Source organism: Cucumis melo, chromosome 10, assembly GCF_025177605.1.
Source record: "Cucumis melo cultivar AY chromosome 10, USDA_Cmelo_AY_1.0, whole genome shotgun sequence".
Lineage (NCBI taxonomy): Eukaryota > Viridiplantae > Streptophyta > Magnoliopsida > Cucurbitales > Cucurbitaceae > Cucumis > Cucumis melo.
In genome coordinates, this window is record NC_066866.1 from 495,672 (window position 1) to 513,844 (window position 18,173).

At 32.4% G+C, this 18,173-nt stretch overlaps 2 protein-coding genes, 1 long non-coding RNA gene and 1 other non-coding gene across 4 annotated transcripts; 1 reads left to right on the top strand and 3 right to left on the bottom strand.

Moving 5' to 3' along the window:
• Positions 1-2,282, top strand: LOC103489475 (uncharacterized). The gene is made up of 6 exons (XM_008448676.3): positions 1-374; positions 672-699; positions 1,261-1,491; positions 1,714-1,777; positions 1,868-1,927; positions 2,011-2,282. The coding sequence occupies exons 1-6, from the start codon at positions 247-249 to the stop codon at positions 2,064-2,066; spliced, it is 567 nt and encodes a 188-aa protein (XP_008446898.2). The 5' UTR covers positions 1-246; the 3' UTR covers positions 2,067-2,282.
• A 601-nt stretch (positions 2,283-2,883) lies between these two features.
• On the bottom strand, positions 2,884-10,691 carry LOC103489474 (uncharacterized). The gene is made up of 16 exons (XM_008448675.3): positions 10,182-10,691; positions 9,462-9,637; positions 9,054-9,213; positions 8,914-8,966; positions 8,496-8,639; positions 8,284-8,388; positions 8,078-8,203; positions 7,379-7,570; positions 7,174-7,280; positions 6,939-7,101; positions 6,748-6,813; positions 5,725-5,818; positions 4,657-4,769; positions 4,200-4,270; positions 3,753-3,945; positions 2,884-3,499 (listed from the first exon to the last, which is right to left on the bottom strand). Exons 1-16 carry the CDS (start codon positions 10,507-10,509, stop codon positions 3,056-3,058), a joined length of 2,535 nt encoding a protein of 844 aa, XP_008446897.2. The 5' UTR covers positions 10,510-10,691; the 3' UTR covers positions 2,884-3,055.
• A 6,450-nt stretch (positions 10,692-17,141) lies between these two features.
• Positions 17,142-18,173, bottom strand: LOC127151380 (uncharacterized). Its single transcript, XR_007824302.1, has 2 exons — positions 17,445-18,173; positions 17,142-17,377 (listed from the first exon to the last, which is right to left on the bottom strand). It is a non-coding gene; the product is annotated as an uncharacterized LOC127151380 (long non-coding RNA).
• MIR160A (microRNA MIR160a) lies at positions 17,564-17,662 on the bottom strand. The gene has a single exon (NR_120691.1). It is a non-coding gene; the product is annotated as a microRNA MIR160a (primary transcript).

Consider the following 18,173-nt stretch of genomic DNA (forward strand, 5'->3'; position numbering starts at 1 on the left):
TAAACTAAACATCGCTGCGTATAAAGCCACCGTCCGTCTCCATTCCCACCTTCTCCACTAACCCAAGAATTTTCTCCAGAAAGAAGAAAGTGAAATATCACTGATTTTCACTCATAATTGAATTCAAATCCTTTTTAGTCTAAGAAAGACCCTTTTTTGCATTTTATCCTCCGTTTGTTTAGTACGTAGTTGGATCTAATTCTGGAGGATTTTCCTTTCTGGGGAGTGTTATTGATCGTTGTGGATATGGAAGTCAGACCCAATCCGACACCCGAAAACTCGTCGGTGTCGCAGCATCATCATCTAATCAGTTCTTCGTTAAAGCAGCCTGCCGCTTCTTCCAATCCTATCGATTCCAACGCTGTTGCGCAGAGGTGATTCTTCCTTTTCATCATTCTTTTGGTTTATTCATTGTTTCGTTCCCGAGATTTGTGGAGAATTTAAAGATTGGACAAGAAAGGATTGAAAACGATAGCAAGAATTCGGGGACGTACGATTTGATGTTACTTTCTAGTTTTTTTTTTTACACTATTCAGTTATGTTAGTTATTGCTTGATTTTCCATGTTTTGATTTGATTATCAAATCTGTGGCAGACTTCAGATTTACGGATTCTTATTAATTTCGGATTATAGTTATGAGATTTTGACCTTTTTTCTTTATTCGGCTGCAGGCTGCAAAAGGAGTTGATGTCACTGATGGTTGGTTGTTTCTTTCTGGTTTTACATTTCTTCTTGAATTTTTGGTATTATTGGGTCATCTTGAGTCGTTATCCATGTCATTTAAGTTGGTTGAAACATTGAGAATAAGTAATTTTGGATTTCTACCTGCAGAGTGGGGACTGATTTAATTTGGTGTCAATATGACAAGATTTGGAAAATATGTAATTTTACTGCTCTTCCCTTTTTTTGTAGCATCATGGTCCCATCCATGATCCCTGATCTCTTTTTAGGATAAGTGTAGTTTGTCCTCGACGTCGGTTCTTCGAACTTTCACATTCTGTTTTGGCAGATACCATGCTTCTTGATATCATGTATCCAAGATCATTAGGCAAATAATGGCATCTTGGATTTCAACTTTGCATTTCTTTGTATTTGATAATGCTGAATGTCTTATTATGCCATAATATTGTGTTGTCTTTACTAGTAGAAAGATCATTCCTGGTTGTTGAATGGGGTTTTGCAGCCATGAGATGGTTATAAATTGCCAGTCTTCTGGATAGTTCATTAACCATATTTCTTTGATGATGCTCTCTACTATAGATGAGTGGAGGTGATCTAGGCGTATCAGCTTTTCCAGATGGTGAGAGCATTTTCACATGGATAGGCACCATTGAGGGTGGGAAAGGAACTACATACGAGGGTTTGTCTTACAAACTCTCCTTACATTTTCCCATGGAGTACCCTTTCAAGCCACCCCTTGTTAAGTTTGAGACGATGTGCTTCCATCCGAATGTTGATCAATATGGCAACATTTGTCTTGATATTCTTCAGGTGTCAGTTAAATATACAGTGGTGTTTTTGCTTCTCTATGTTGTGGATGGTTATTGTACAGGAAGGGGAAAATACCCCGTAATCTGAATTATCAATATCTTTTTAATGTTTTCCTTTGTTGTTTACTGTTGAAGTTTGTTAGGGTGTATAACACACCATGACATCTTAGTTGGTTGTTGGAACCTTATCCTTATATTTGATGTAATTTTCTTTTTATGATAGGACAAGTGGTCTTCGGCTTATGATTGCAGAACCATCCTTTTGTCTATTCAAAGCCTATTAGGAGGTTTGGTTTGCTCATTCGTGCCAACAAATTTGTCAATTTTCTATTTTTAATCCTCTCACCCTGATGAAGTGGTGTTGTGTTTCCTTGCAGAGCCCAACCCAGAGAGTCCTCTCAACAGCTATGCTGCTGCTCTGTGGAATAACAAGGAAGGTTGGACACAAGTCCCTCCCTTGTGTCCCAAAATTTGTTTTAATGGTGATTCTTTTCTGACTATTTATTTTCTTGTTGTCCAGATTACAGAAAGATGGTCCACAAACAATACTTTTCTGGTGCAGTCTTGGACGGCTGATTTTGAAAAGCCTAAGTAGAGAACAAACGATTGACACCATATCGTCAGTTTGGCATACATTAAAATTACTGTAAAGCGTCGAGATAAAAAGGTTTCAGACTTCATAACATAGAGAGAGAAAAAGAGAGATTATAGTTTACATATGAACTGGATATTTGTACCATTTTATCTGCCCATGGCTGCTATATTGGAAGGATGGACTTTTACGTATTTTAACCTCTATTGCTAATTCCATTGTTCTGTATTTAATTTCTGATGTGGTGTTACATCACAAATTACAAACTTGAGTCACGAGTTATACTGATGTAACTTAAATAAAGATTCTGGATTTTTTATTAGAATGAATTGTGTTTCATACAAAAAGGACAAAACTTCTATTTATAGAGTTCTATTATAATTATGGGTAAAAAACGAATAACCTAAAATATTATCTAATTATCCAATTAATCCTTAGTTTTTTTTTTATGTTACAATACTCTTATCCTACCTGTTTGTTACCAATGCTTACAAGCAATGTCAACATTATATTTTGTTTGTTTGTTTTCGAGATAGTAAGAAATATAAATGGACTATTAGGGAAGGAAAACGATGGCAATAATTTAGGAATGATCAGTTATTTTGTAGACAACTGATTTGTTGTTACTTATTACTGTTTTTATTAATCTAATACATTGGCTATTATTGACTTTAAAGAACATAATTTACACCATTCAAGAATACAATCGATCATAACTCCTATAATCCTAAGCAGAGTTCTTACCAGAACTTTTGATATTTAGACTATCGTACATTAGTTATGACAAAGAATAGACTCCTATAGACTATAGTAATATATCCATTAGGAAAGGGTAAGAAAATAGAATTAATACAAAATGTACAGCTCAGCCGTTATGGCCTTGGATGGAATACAATACACCTGTGAGTTAAGGGAAGATTGAGCAAATTATCCACACTATGCATTAGCTTTTTGGAGACTTCAAACAAAGGACTCAACCTGCACTTACTGCATATTGTTTGGGACTAAGCGATATGGGACCCAAATAGGCTTCTGACAACGACACAACTATTCGATGGCAAGCCATCGCTGAAGCTGTCGCAAAAATTACGAAGGATGTCCAGAAAAACTTGAGCATTAAAGTTGGTTTTGTGCTCGCTGATTTGAGCACCTTAGAGAAAAGCAATCTCATCCGCCGGTCATTCACGAAAGAAATGTAATCAATTTGTCCTGTTGCTGTTAATTGTGGACTACTTCGCCCTTTCTTGTCAGATGGAATTCCCATTCTAACCGTCGTGCCAAGCTCGGTAGCTCGGGAGCCCTGTCCTAGGGTTTTAAGTACCCATTGGTGTATTATATCAGCTACGATCGTGCAAAGTTGTTGGCGGAAGAATTTTGCTTCTTTAGAAACCATTGCTTGGATCAGTGACGCTCCATTCTGTTCATCAAGATGCAAAGATAAGAGTTAAACAAGTAGTTTTTTTAAGAACTCAAGACAGTTATACAACCTCTAGAACAGGTCATGTTCAAGGTCGTAAGTTAAACAGGTGGTTTGAAAATGGATTGCCATTTAGAACTATCAACTGTGAGTTAGATGATGAGATGCGAAGATTACTTCAACTTAACCACAGACGGTTGGTTTTGATCATAATATCGTTTAACTACGATAGAAGGTTGTTTGTTACACTTACTACGGTCATTATGAGTCTTCTAAGCACTGCGCCTTCTTTGGATACTAATAGCCTTGTAATTAAATTCACAAGTTCGAGGTCACTGTTAGCTTTAACGGTTGAATATGCAATGGCTGCCTGATTATTAGCTTTAACGGCTGAAAGTTCAATGGCTGCCTCATTATGTGGAGCTAGCATTCGTTGCAAACTTTTCCTGAAATTCAACACATAAAAAAGGTTTTGGATTCATATACTATCAAGTTACTGTCTTAATTCAAAACCTTTCCTGAAATTGAACACAAAAAATGGTAATTTTGAAGATGATTTCTCAACCCACGCAAGTGTATAAATAATAACTATGGGTGTATTGGAAAGATGTAACACTTCTCGTTAGATGAATGACTTATGAGAGTGTAGAAGAGCATTACAAATTCAACAGATGGTGAAATGAAACATAACCTAACATACCTCATTGCACCTATTCTTAGAAAAAGAACAACCCTTTGCCATTGAAATTCTTTCTTTTTGTTTAGGACCACCTGCAAAAGAAAAACAAATGGTAAAAGTTGAAGCATCCATCTTCTAAGATTTTCTCTAAAGAACAATGATAACTTCAATAGGTCACTGTATTAACAAAATGCACATTGAATATTGAGAAGAAGATGTAACTGATGCAACAGTGAGAAAAATAGGAATGTTCATAACATCCAGAAGCATTAAACTTATAGCCGCATCACTTCAACCATTAAAAAGAGTATTATCATGAAATAAAAATGTCCTGAATACGATGATAATAATAATATAGCACTGATTTACTAGACATTCCCATCGCTATCTGTAACTTCAAAATAATCACTATCATCAACAAATATCAACCGAGTAAAACCCTGGAAGTTATTTGTTAAAGTAGAAGAGCATCAAATACCGAGTGTAATATTTTCCGGGTTGCAACTGAATTTTCAGTAAGAAGTTTCTGTACAACATAAGGGAATGCAGCTTCAAAGGTCTTGAAATCTTTATCAGCAGCTAATGCCAAACCTGAGAGCACCAGAAAAAAAAGATGAATTTTGAAAATTCGATGGTCATTTTAGTATAATGGGATAGATGGAAACGGGGAGGAAAATGTTATAAACCAACCGTAAAACGCATGTCGATACTTTTATTTATTTAATGAAGATATTGAAACTCAAGTATTTCCCTAAAGTTCTTGCTACAACTTAAATTAAGCTACAATATTTGTGAAGGATATGATTTGAAGTTTATAATGAAAATAATAAAATTTCAGTTCTACTGCTACCGTTCCCAACACTCTTTTCGTACCCCAGTCCAGCCTACCCGACTGATTTATCTAGAATCCACTCTCCTATAATTGTTAGAGTTGTTTTTAATATTGGGACTTTTATACTAGAAAGTCCATATTTACAAAAAAAAAAAAAAAAAGAGAGTCTAATAGGTCCCTTAACTTTCAATTTTGTGTGTAACAATCCCATAAATTTAAAAAGTGCACAAGACTCTCAAACTTCAGTTTTGTGTTAACTTCAAAAGGCAATTACAATTTTGTGTCCAATAAATTCCCGAAGTTTTCAACTTTGTACTTGGTGTATTTATCATAATTTTCAAATCCACACATCTGACAAACATAAAATTGAAAATTTAAAGTTCCAATAGACAAATTCAATTTTTTATCTAATAAATCAATTATCAATTGATTTATTAAAAAAAATGATTATATCGAGAACCTATTAGATACGAATTGAAAATTTATGGACCATTTACACACAAATTGTTAGGGATTTATTCGACAAAGAATTGAAAGTTAAGGACCCATTAAATATATTTTTGAAAGTTTAAGAACCAAATAAACACAAATGTAGTAATTTTTACCAACTTATAAAAAGATTTAAAATACTCTTTAACATGCAAATGATTTATAATTTATTTAACGTAAAATTTTCTAAAAAATTTACTGAGTTAAAAGCATGCAATAGCTCACCTTCCAAGGAGGCAAGAGACCGCAGCATTAGTGTATAGTACGGAGGCATGCGGAAATGGTATTTGAGGGCTACAGACCAGATTTTGCCAAGAACCTAAACGGAAGTAATCACGATCATTCAGCAGCAATAAAATGAAGCAGAAACACCGTCAGGTATAGCTCGAGTGCAAGAAATATAATGCATATTTAACAAGGATGTGTCGATGATCGTGTATCTAGGAGAAGTAACAATCGCTGTATAATTAAACGGTGCAGCTATTTAAAGAATAAGAGTAATAGAATGCATGTTTATTCAGAGTATACACTAGTTCACTTGCATGGCATTAGGAATGAGTTACGTTTCCTTTCACAATTTCTCGGCCAATTTATCCGCAGAAAATATGAGGGAAAGGAGACAAGGACACTTCCTTCAAGTGGCTTAGTTCTTATAAAGTGTTCTCAACTTCTAAAAGAAAGTTATTAAAATATGTTTTGGGATTGATTTTGAAATGGTTAAAATCATATATCATGTTCAAAATCATACTTAAACATGCTTTTAATCATTCAATATCAATTTAATATTTTGTTTCACTTTGTCACGTAATTTCATACTATAAAATTAATTTGGAAAATTTTAAACCATATTGGAAATGATTAAAAGAAATTAAAAGAGATATTTTAGCCATGCCAAAATCTCTCACAACCATTGCCTTAGAATAAGACACAAAATGAACCCAAGTACTGAGTGATCAGTACACTATATGCTGATCACCTATAAAACCAATAAGCAATAGCTTTTATTACAATATTTCATCAACTGATCAGACCAATAATTATTCAATCATAAGAGGATTTCGCAATCCCTAATTACCAATGATATAAACGAAGGCAAACCATCTGCTTTCATAAAGTTAATTCTACTCATTTTCTCAACCCTAAAACATAGCAAGAAATAAAAACCACAACAGTAATATGCAAAACCGCTATCTCAAGGTCTTATGATATGTTCGAAAGAATAAATGACAAGATCTCAGTCAATCTTACCTTGCTGAACTTTACATCAGGAATTCCAGCTTGAAACTCTACTTCTCCTAAGGCATATTCCAAATCCTGAAACATGATTGGTCACATGTCAATTGCATGCAGGCCTTGCAAAGATTCCTATCTGGGAAAAGCATTAGCTCGCTTAAACAGACTGCAGAATTCTTAGTGAATGGAGAAAGCAGATGTGATACCAAAGTAACACGCCGCATATTAGTCCCTGGCCTCACGACATCCATGTCAGCAAGAGCTTCAACAAGGGAAGCCCATTCCCCGTTTACAATGTGAACAATGGATGCAAGCATTGCTAATTGGTGCTTCTCCTCCATCCGACAAAGTAAACCAAAGTCTAGAAACCTGGCAGGATGAAATGTTGATAGACCTTTCAATAGAAAACATTCTATACTTGCACTAGGCAGTGAAAATTACCCTATTTGTCCAGAAGGTATGTAACGCAAGTTTCCAGGATGTGGATCAGCATGTAATAATCCAGTATCAAGAAGCTGAACTAATGTCGCCTCAACTCCTTTGTTAACCTAGAAGAAATAATGCATAAAAACCTACTAATCAATTTTACGCAAGTTATGGGATCGTGGGAACACAAAGTTGTTTGATAAATGCAATTTCAGCACACCAAATCAAGAAGGCGCCTTCTGGCATCAGCAATTTGCCGCTCTGAATATGCTGAGCTGGGTTTCCCAGAAGAAATAGTGAGTAACTCAGTTGGACTATCACCAGAAATCCACTCCATAGTCAAGACTCTCTTTCGGCTCAAATGTCTGAAAACTTTGGGCACTTGTATAAATGGAAAGCGGGAATGAGTTTCCTGCCAAGCAGTTAAACCATTTGATAAAATCTTATTAGCATATATGAAAGAAGAACAGAACGGAAGGAAACGTCTGGGCATCAAATGCCATACACCAAGAAAAACAAAAAGTAAAATGTAGTGGGTTGGACTATCTAGGAATGTGGTTCTTCGTCAAAAATATAAATGTACTTAAACACCGAGATAAAATAAGAATTTATATCATGTCCAAACAGATCTTGATGTGTCTAACGCCACAGACTTACTTTCTTCTTCTTCCTAAACAAAATTAAACTAAAAAATAAAATAAAAAATTTTAAAAAATGACCAATGAGATAAAAACAGGAAAAAAGAATAATGACAAAACACCGAAGGCGAAGGGTATGTTATATAAAGGTGCATTAATGCAGTTAAATGTAATGAAGCATTAAACAAAACAGCAAGAATTCTGAAAATATTTTTTAAAGCTCTTCTCAGGCATAATTCTAAAAGAAGTGTGAGGTATTGAAGGTAGAAAGAAGTGCCAACCATAAACTCTGTTGCATTTCTGGCCTCTAAATTATAATCCAACTCTCCAAGCAAACCTTTCCCTAGTTCGTCAGCATACAGGCGAAGGTCATTTTTTCTCTTTGCCATCTTTTGCAAGAATCCAAGCTGGAAAAGGCATTTATATTAATGCAACGTGTATAAATGTACATGAAGAAAATTAGAAATCATTGAAAGACAATACATACCCCAAGTCGAAGAATATAGACATCACGCGCTACCACATGAAGCATATTAGGGCGTTGGACCTTCACAGCCACATTAATCCCATCAAGGGTTCTTCCACGATAGACCTGTATGTTTAAAAAAACTAAATGTTCAAGTTCCAGAAAACCCCATATTGAAATCTGAACGAGCATTAACACGCAGAATTTTCTCTTTTTGTTGCAAATACAGACACCTGACCAAAAGATGCTGCAGCCACAGGTTCTTCAGAGATGTAGCTGAAAAATGATTCTACGGGAGAACCTAATTCTTCCTGAATAATTTTCATAGCAATGGTCCTGGGAAAAGGAGGAATTTGATCATGTAGCTCAGACAAAGCCTGCAATTAGAATTTTGAAATGCAAGATAAAAAAACAAATAACAAACTTGTCATTACAGTTTACTTTGAATGAACAACAAATTATTAACAATCTAGAAAGTTCAATATTGAAAGTTCTCTCATTATCGTTGATAAGTAAACAAATTCAGGTTCTGTGGATCCAGGAAAACAGCAATGGGAAGGTGTGAAGACAAAGACAGAAATGTTAGGACACGCATGTGTCTTGCCACCAAAAGTAATTTAAAGAGTTATAAGCAAAATTCTTTCTTCTAACCTTTGAAATTTCACTACCGATGATATCTGGTCTTGTAGAAATAGACTGACCAACTGCATTAGAGTGACAAGGTTAGCACTCAATGGATAAAATATTGATGAGGTTTAAAGAGACAAGTTCAACAATTAGGAGTTACAGACCTTTGATAAAAGTGGGGCCCAAGTTTAAGAGGGTTTCCTTGAGCACCAAACCAAATTTGGATTTAGATTCATCACTGTCTTCATATAAACTTGTCCCCGGAAACTTTTGCACTCTAGACATTCGAATCCTTATTGATGCAGAAGCAAATGAGGAAAATACCTTCCAATAGAAAACATGGTAAATACAATAAGCATCTAGTTCATCCAATTGCAAGGGTAATGGCTAGTTCAAGATGGAACTAAAACCCTCAGAGTGGTGTGTGCAATGCTGTTGCCTTTATCCACAATAAACTAAGGGAAGAAACAATCTTTTAATGAAAAATTTAAACTCAATCCTCAAGCACCTCTATGTAAATCACACAGACAAACAAATATATCAACACGCTACGTGTAGGATTGCACTAATACCTCTAGCAATCGAAGGCCCACAATATGAGGCCTGCACCTGAAATATTCAGCAACACTTTGTGGATCATAAACCTCAGGAAGTGGCTTTGTCCAAACTTTAGACAGAGAATAATAATAAACGGCATATGCTTCTAAGGCCTTAAGATCAGCCATGAACAAATCAACACCAGAGAGTTCTGCACGCAAATGAGTGTAAGTAACAGTGAACATTATTACGATAAAATGGGATATAGCTGGTAAGAGAGACAACCACGTGTAACCAGCACAAACCTTTTTTTTTTCGAAAAGGAGTAAACGATTTTCATCGATAGAGTGAAAAGAGACTAGTGCTAAATAATAAAAAATCTCCTAGATAAGAAATATATAAGAAACAGAAACAAAAAGCCTTCCCTAAAATATGGAGAATCACTGAAATCGCTGAAATGATCATACAATAATCCAAAACGCTATCGAATATACGCTATTTGATAGCCTTTCCTAAACGCTATTTGATAAACACTTCAAACGTTAAAACAATCATACGGAAATAATTGTAATAAATTACATGTAAAGAAAAAAAAAAAATCACTGAAATCACTCACAACAAGTCACAAACATGTCCTTGCTACTATATGGCTATAAAAAAATTTAGAACGTAAACACCATTTCATATTCCCGTAACTAAATACACTTCTCTAGGTTAAATTCAAACCATTACAATCGTGCTACAGAAGCCTTAACCTGGATATGAAGGTTGCGGCTGAGAAGGAGTAGGAAGATTAACAGCTTGAGGGTCCTCAATGTTTCTAAGCCATAAAACATCATCGACAGACTTGGAAACCTGCGGAATTCGAAAAGCATCATTCGCCCAACGAATCCCTCTGCCCAATCCAACCTTTATAAACTCCACATCTTTGCGAACTACATCCGCGAAGTGCCCCCAATTGGCCAACACTTGTGGCCTCCTTCTATTGAGCAACGTCAACTTCCTGGCTTGCCCGTAGGTCGCTGCAGGCAGCGGTTGACAAAACGACGAAGATGGCGCCATCGCCATCGCCATTGCCGCCATTGAAGACGGAGGAAGGTGCGGGAGTAGCTAGAATCTAATGTAACCGGAATGTAGTGATAAACCAATCGGGATTGAGAAATCGAGTTCGGAAGTGAATTGAAATGAAGAATGAGTAGGGGAAGGTGAAACGGAGCTGAAGAGAAGCATTTGGGAATTCTGTGGCTGTGTAGAGTTCTAAGGAACCAACGATCGTCTGGTACAGTTATAGGGGTAGAACCGTAAAACTCTATTTTTGAAAATCTTCAAAATTAATTAATTAATTAATTGATCGATTAACATTTCGTTGTTTTAATCCATAAAGTATTTAATAATTAATTTTGGATTTATTTAAAAAATAGTACAAGAAGATGTAGAATTATTATGTTGTTGATTAGGAACTAACTAACTACAATTATCATGTATAATTTATATATGAAAACCAATTATTTTTAATTAGTATGTAAATATTGAAAATTTGTACCATAAAAACATAAACTCAGAGGATTCTATTTTGACGTCTAGCATACGACTTCGAGAATAATCAATTATTATGTATATACTTTTATTAAAACGCCAAAACTAAAAGCATATCGATAAATTATGAAACAACAGCCTCGGCCCAACACATCTCAACTAGGATATGTGTTGGGCCATGTTAAGGCCCAATGGACCAAAGTTCCATCTATTCACCACAGTTCGTTTTTTTATGAAAAAATACATGATAATTATAATATGTCGCGGAATAATAATTAAGGATATAGTAATATATTTAAATAATTATAAATATTGTAAAATATATTAGTGATAGACTTTTATCGTTGAAAAATTCTTATGATTGATCAGTAATAGACCAATATTTGCAATATAATCTATCGGTGATAAACTTTGATGTTGTTGTATACTTAATTATTTTGAATCTAGTTTTTATATTTGCAACTATCTCAAATATTATTAATAATGGTAAATAAAAAATGGTCTTCTCGTTTGTTATATATATATGAAAAATAATACTTTAAGTACAACCTATATTACATCTCTCTCAGTCCATTCTTCGGTTATATATCTAACTCAAATATATACAAAAGTATAAAAGTTTATCATGTCAGAACTTGCTATTGAATATTTGGATAGATTGCATCCAACTTGGTTATGCATTCAAATGTCATACAGGAATATAAGAACATATTTAATTGTAAATAATTAATGGAACATAAGATAAACTTAAGCCATTAAATGTTTTTTTTTTTTTTTTGAAATTTGTGAATTTTGATAAATGTGTATTCAAATGGTTGAGAATTTGTGCAATGATGACACTTTATTTTGTGAGAAAAGCACTTGGAATTTTTTTTTTCTGTTGAAATTGGTGAGTTTGAGAAAACATTATCTACCTTGCATTTTATGAAAATTTGATGCAACTTGTCCAAAATTAAACATGGAGTAAACATACATATATCTAAGTTTAGAATATAATTCAATAGGGTGAAACCTAAAGTAAAAAAACTGATGGAAACTTAACTAATTAATGAAATAATTAAGAACCATATTGAATAATGTAAACACCAATCAACACTAAATTTGAGATTAAACATATACATTACAATAACCAAATATATTACTATAGATAATCGACATATTTATACTATTCACTAAGTTTCTAGTCACTTAAAAGAGATATGTTATCCTACTACTTTCTTTAAAGTAGATTTACGTAACAAACGGTAAATTAAGATGTTATTATAAAGAAAATATATCATACAGGCTTAGGTTTTACCGTCCTCTTTCTCGAAAAACAACATCGAAGGTAAAATAATATTGTTCAAAAAGAGAGAAAAAGGGAAGAAAGAGACAGGAGAGGAAGGGAAATATTAGATGAGATAGGGTTAGTGCAGAGTCCTTGAGACGTTACACATATATATTTGACTACTGCTTTGACTGAATAATGCATACACACACATATATATATTTCCATTTTGACACAAAAGTGTATAATATATGTTTATATATATTGTGTAATATTATTCTTATGGGTTTGTTTTTTTGTTTGTTAATATACAATGATATATACTCCATTTCTCTGAAGCTTAGCTGACACTGCCACCCCAATTTTAACCCCACAAATACACACTAACTACTAAGCCAAAACCCAAAACCCAAAACCCAAAACCCAAAACCCCCTCAATGTTCTTCAGTGGTCCATCAACAGAGAGATTCCCAACTATTTTTAGAAAATATAAACACTTCTTTTATGTATAAAAATTAATTATTTTGACCCTAAATTTAATTGCATGCTTCTATCCATTTCAATCTTTAACTTTCTATTTTCTTACGATTTTAACCTTAACTTTTACAAAGTGTACAATGTTGTAGAGAGATGACTGATCTTTCCTTCTGTATTTTCCTTTGTTTTTCCCTCAAAGGCTTAACAATATGAGGTCTTTCTTAAGTGTTGCAATTTAATTATATCTAATAAGTATTCACTCTAAAGAAGGTTACCAAAATTTTAAATTAAACTGATTAAGTGAGAGTAGTGTGTGTGTGTGTGTGTGTGTGTATTATCATATTGTCCTTCTCCGTCTGCCACTTCTGCGTATCCTTCTCCCCTTTTTCATATGTATTGTGTGCAGTAAGAAACAAAAGCAGAAACAGATCTCTCCTTAATCGTGACGATGGAGGGGATTGAGACTGAGAGAGATGTGGAAGACACAAAAGCAGAAATCATTCAAAATTCCCTTTTATATATATCGAATTTACTATACATTTTCGACGTCAAAATATTAAATTTAGATGTAACAATAAGTAATTACATCTACATGCATACATAACTTTCAAACTAAAAACAAATCATTGGACTTAAATGATTATGAAAGAGGCCATAGTTAAATTAAAGTGTCTGTTTATTGGTTTTCATCGGGTCCATATTAAGGGAGATGATGAGATTCCTCTCAGTCTATATATACATGGATATATCTCTTTCGATCGTGTGTGTAGAGAGAGAAAATTAAAATGATCAGAATAGAGAAAGTGAGAGATTCCTTTTCTTTTGCTGTCTCTCAGATAAATATATATATATATATTCATCATAATTATATATTTTACCCCCTCACTTTCATATAGTCTAAGTGTATATATGTTGGTACAATTTTCCAGATTTCTATTACTTATTTACTATTATATCTCTTCCCTCATCACATCTTTTTTCTTTACCTTTTTCTTTTTCCCACAATCATTTGCTTTTTCCCCCTCAGTCTCAGCCCTGAGTACAGGACGTGTGTATTTCACCCCCCACAGTTTAAACATCCATCTCTCCCATGTCCAAATTCCATATTTCTTTAAGTAAATAATTTTACAATCTGTTACGTTACCTTTTATACGTGTTCATAAAGGGTTCTTAGAGATGTGTTATTGATTGAATTTTAATACTGATGTTGAACCCTTTTAATTTCTGGGTGTATCGACTATCGACTGTATCAACCCTACTGTCTTATCATTTCCAATATTTATCGGTTTTATCCTCATCTTATCATCTCATTTGGTGTATGTGATATGTACACTCCATTCTATACAAAGATCATACCAAAAAAACGATACTGCTACCTATGCATTGGTTGAATTTGTTTTCAATAATTAATAGAGGTGTTTTCCAAAATCAATGTGAAACTTTTCTAAAAAAAAGTGTGGATGGTTTAATAACCAACAAATAATTTCCCTTTCCTAAGGACAATTGAAATAAAAATTTTGAAATTTTAATTTGAGAGGGAAATGAAATATATAAAAGCAGGAAAATGTGTGGGAGCATGGGGGGAAATTATATTATCTATATGTGCTTGAAAACATTAGGAAGACCAAATAATAAGTTGGAAAAAATGACAAAGAAACAGCTTGTTAATGAGACAAAAGAACAAAAATAAAATAATATATAAGATATAGATATATGTGTTTTCTATGTTTAATAATTATGTTTATCGGCAACCTGTTTCCATTGGACTCTACAGGCTGTGTCGGTTAACTTTATAGTTCCTTCACCCCACTTTGTCCAATCCCTCAGACATTCATCTTTTGATCTCTTTTGTCTTTCAAAACATAACACATGATCCCTTTAATTAAACAAAATAAATAAATAACATAACATAACATAACATATATTCTTGGTTGAACTATATTTCTTTGACTCTTGATGTAACGTTCCAAGTTAGGAAGAAGCAAAAATTAACCAAAATTATGTTTGAACAAAATTAGAGATCCTTAGAAGATTAGATTAGATCGTTAAACTCTTCAAAATATTTAACCTTTTTTATATTATATATTAAAATTTTGAAACTTCGAATTTCCAAACTAAACATATTGCACATGTGACCTCAATTATACTATGCATGTAATCCTCTCTATATATATAGTTCTAATATGAAGTAGCCAAGATGAATGATCCTACTTTCTAATTTTGAACCCTTCATAAATTTACATTTTTATTAAGGTTATGAACCAAGCAAACATCTTATATTTGCACATCTAAAGTGTTGAAGTTAATTCCTATGCAAAAGAAGGAATATCCATTTAATTACCATTGTAATTGTGTAGCAAGAAATGTTATTAGAATAAAAGTGAATTAAAGTATATGCAATAAGATATTATGTTATATAATTAATGGAAAATATATTGTATTAGTTAGAAAATATTCGTAGGTCGCACGTTAATGAATATTTCGATCGAATTTTATGTTCTTATTGTCAATATGATAATGTGGATAATAACATGTAATATTAGAGTTTTTTTTTTTTTTTTTTTTTTTTGTTAAGAAAAAGATGATTTTGATCCGGAGATGAGTTGAAACATTTTCATTAGGACATGTGATATTAGAAAAGTACATGTAATAATATTAGGTTACATAACAAATTGGATATATATAATTATTGGAGATGTTGTTATTTTTGTTATTATTTAATTCACGGAGTATGGTTAAAATTTAAAACAATATAGAAATTAAAGTAAAATTATAATCAATAACATTTTGGTGTACTTAAAAAAGATTGAATCCAATATTCAAAGATTAAAATTTTGAAACTGAAATAACACTACCTTTTTAATAACTAAATTTGATAAAAGTTGAACCCAATAATAAACTACAGACAGATAGACTTGATTATACTAACAAAATAAAACAAACTTGTAATTAAAAAGTTGTAATAACAAAATTAAAATACAGTGACAAATTAATTTATCCCTTTAGATAACTTTTATTAAAGTTGAAATTAGGTATGATTTGTGACATTGTAAATTGTTGAATAGATAATATAATGGACATGTCACGGTAGTATTTCATTAAATAATAAATTAGTGACAGAGACTAATTAAAATCGAAATATATATAAAATAAATTATAAAGTTCAAAATTACAAATCAACATATATATATATTCCCATCAGATAACTTTGGATAAGTTGGGACATCATGTGGCAAAGTATTAGATAGATGATAAACATGTCACATCAATGTTTCATAATCAATAATTTGAATGATAAGAATCAACTAGAAATATAATATAATATAAAAGTTAAAAATCTCATTTTTCAATATAAACTAAATACACACACAATGGAAAAGAATGTTTGAAGCCTCAAAGACTGAATTGATTATTAATTTCCCCAAATGTGTATCCAAGAATTAAGACAAGACTAAGACATTCCCTCCAAACTTGGAACTCATGAGTCCATCCACACAAATTCAAAATAATAGTAACATTAATAAATTAAAATCGATGAAATTATTTTATGTGAGACACTTTCTTTTATCACTTAATGTAAATTTTATACCATCATTAACATCGATTTTGAGTTATTTAATAAATTACGTTTTATATTCAAGTCGACACTACAATATTTTAAATCATGTTTTAGAGTGATTTAAAAATTATAAAAAAAAAAAAGATTTCAATTATTTATCATATTCCCAATTTTTATTACATGATAAATGTAATAATTCAAAACCAATTTTTTTAATATAAAAATATGTATTTAAATGTGCACATAAAATTAAACATTATCAAAGTGTTGGAGTCTTACCCTATATTTTTAGAATATGATATATCTTATAGTGTAAAAAATGAAACAAAGTTTATAAACAAAAATAAGCCTGTTTAGATTTAATATTCTTAATAATCATAAACATTTTTTTACAATTATATTAACACTTAAAAAATGTCTTAAACATACTGTCTATTTAAACAAAACTCCTATTCATCGAAAATACCGACAACCTTTGGTGAAAGACAGTCAAATAATCCTTACTCACTTAATTGACCAAAAAACAATCCTTACTTAAACTATAATATATATCCCATTTACATATTTTTCTCAAATATATACACATAGTACACACATCAAATTTACATTTAAAATAAGAGACTAAAAAAAGGCAAGATATAATATAAAATATTGACAAAAATGAACATAACTCCAATCAAGAGAGAGAGCTATTCCACAACCCCAATATTATAAATAAATATAGAAAATATTGAAATGTAATAATAATAATAATAATAATAATAATTAAGAAGAGAGATGGAATAAAAGAATTAAATATGGCAGAGACAGAGATATGGAGAAGAGAAAGGGATGAGAAGAGGAGACAAAGCGTGCGAAGAGATGAACGGCCGCCGATTAACAAAAAATTAAAAATAAAATGAAAGGAAAATTCTAACTTATTTATAACTTCTATGGCATGTCAGTTCATTACAACACCCCTTCATCTTCTCTATATATAATATAATTAAAATTATAAATTCTAAAAGAATAAAAATAAATATTCAAAGTTAATTTTACCGTCAATTTGAGCCAATAGATCCACAGTAGATTTGTTTTTTCCATGGTTCTTCTTGCAGAGATTCCTCGTTTTCCTGCAAATTTTGGGTTATTAACAAATAACTTAACACAAAAAAAAAAAAAAAACATTTTCACTTTTACCCCTCTTCTTCTTCATCATCATCCACACCCTCATCTGCAAAAAAAATTGACCATAACCCTAACCTTTGAGGGTTTTGAAATGAAACCCTAATTCACAAAGAGAAGAAGATATAGTGAAATTAAGATATATGCATGGCTCCTCATACGCCATCTGCGGAGGCCCATCGGATTCTGATGAGCTCTACAAATGGCATACAGGGAGCCAGGCACATACACACAAAAAAACATTAACCGATCACTATATCAAACAAAACCATTGGATTAGTTAATGGTATGTGTGTGGTGGGAGTTTTTGCATGACACTTCCCTTTTTCTATAGGAGCAGAAAATCAAAACCCTACCAAATTTCTCTTATGAAAAATCAAATTCTAGTAAGAGAATAAACAAAAATTGTCAATCTGAACATTAACTCAATAGTTAGATATCTCTAATTCTAGTAAGAGATTCATCCTATGAATCTCCTCACTCGAGATGTAAAATTCTAAAAGAAAAGAATGATATAGAGAGAGACGAAGATGGGTTTTGTGTTCTTGGCCATTTGTAGAAGAACAAAGATCCTAGAGAGAGAAAGGAATAGTTAGAGAGAGAGAGAAAGAGTTGGGAAAGTTGAGAAGGAGGTGAAGAGAGGAAGAAATGGAGGTATATATTTAGAAGGGGAGAAGGGAAAAAGGGCTAGTAAAGAGAGAAAAGTTTGCTTGGTCATGATCAAAGAAATGAAGGAGAGAAAAA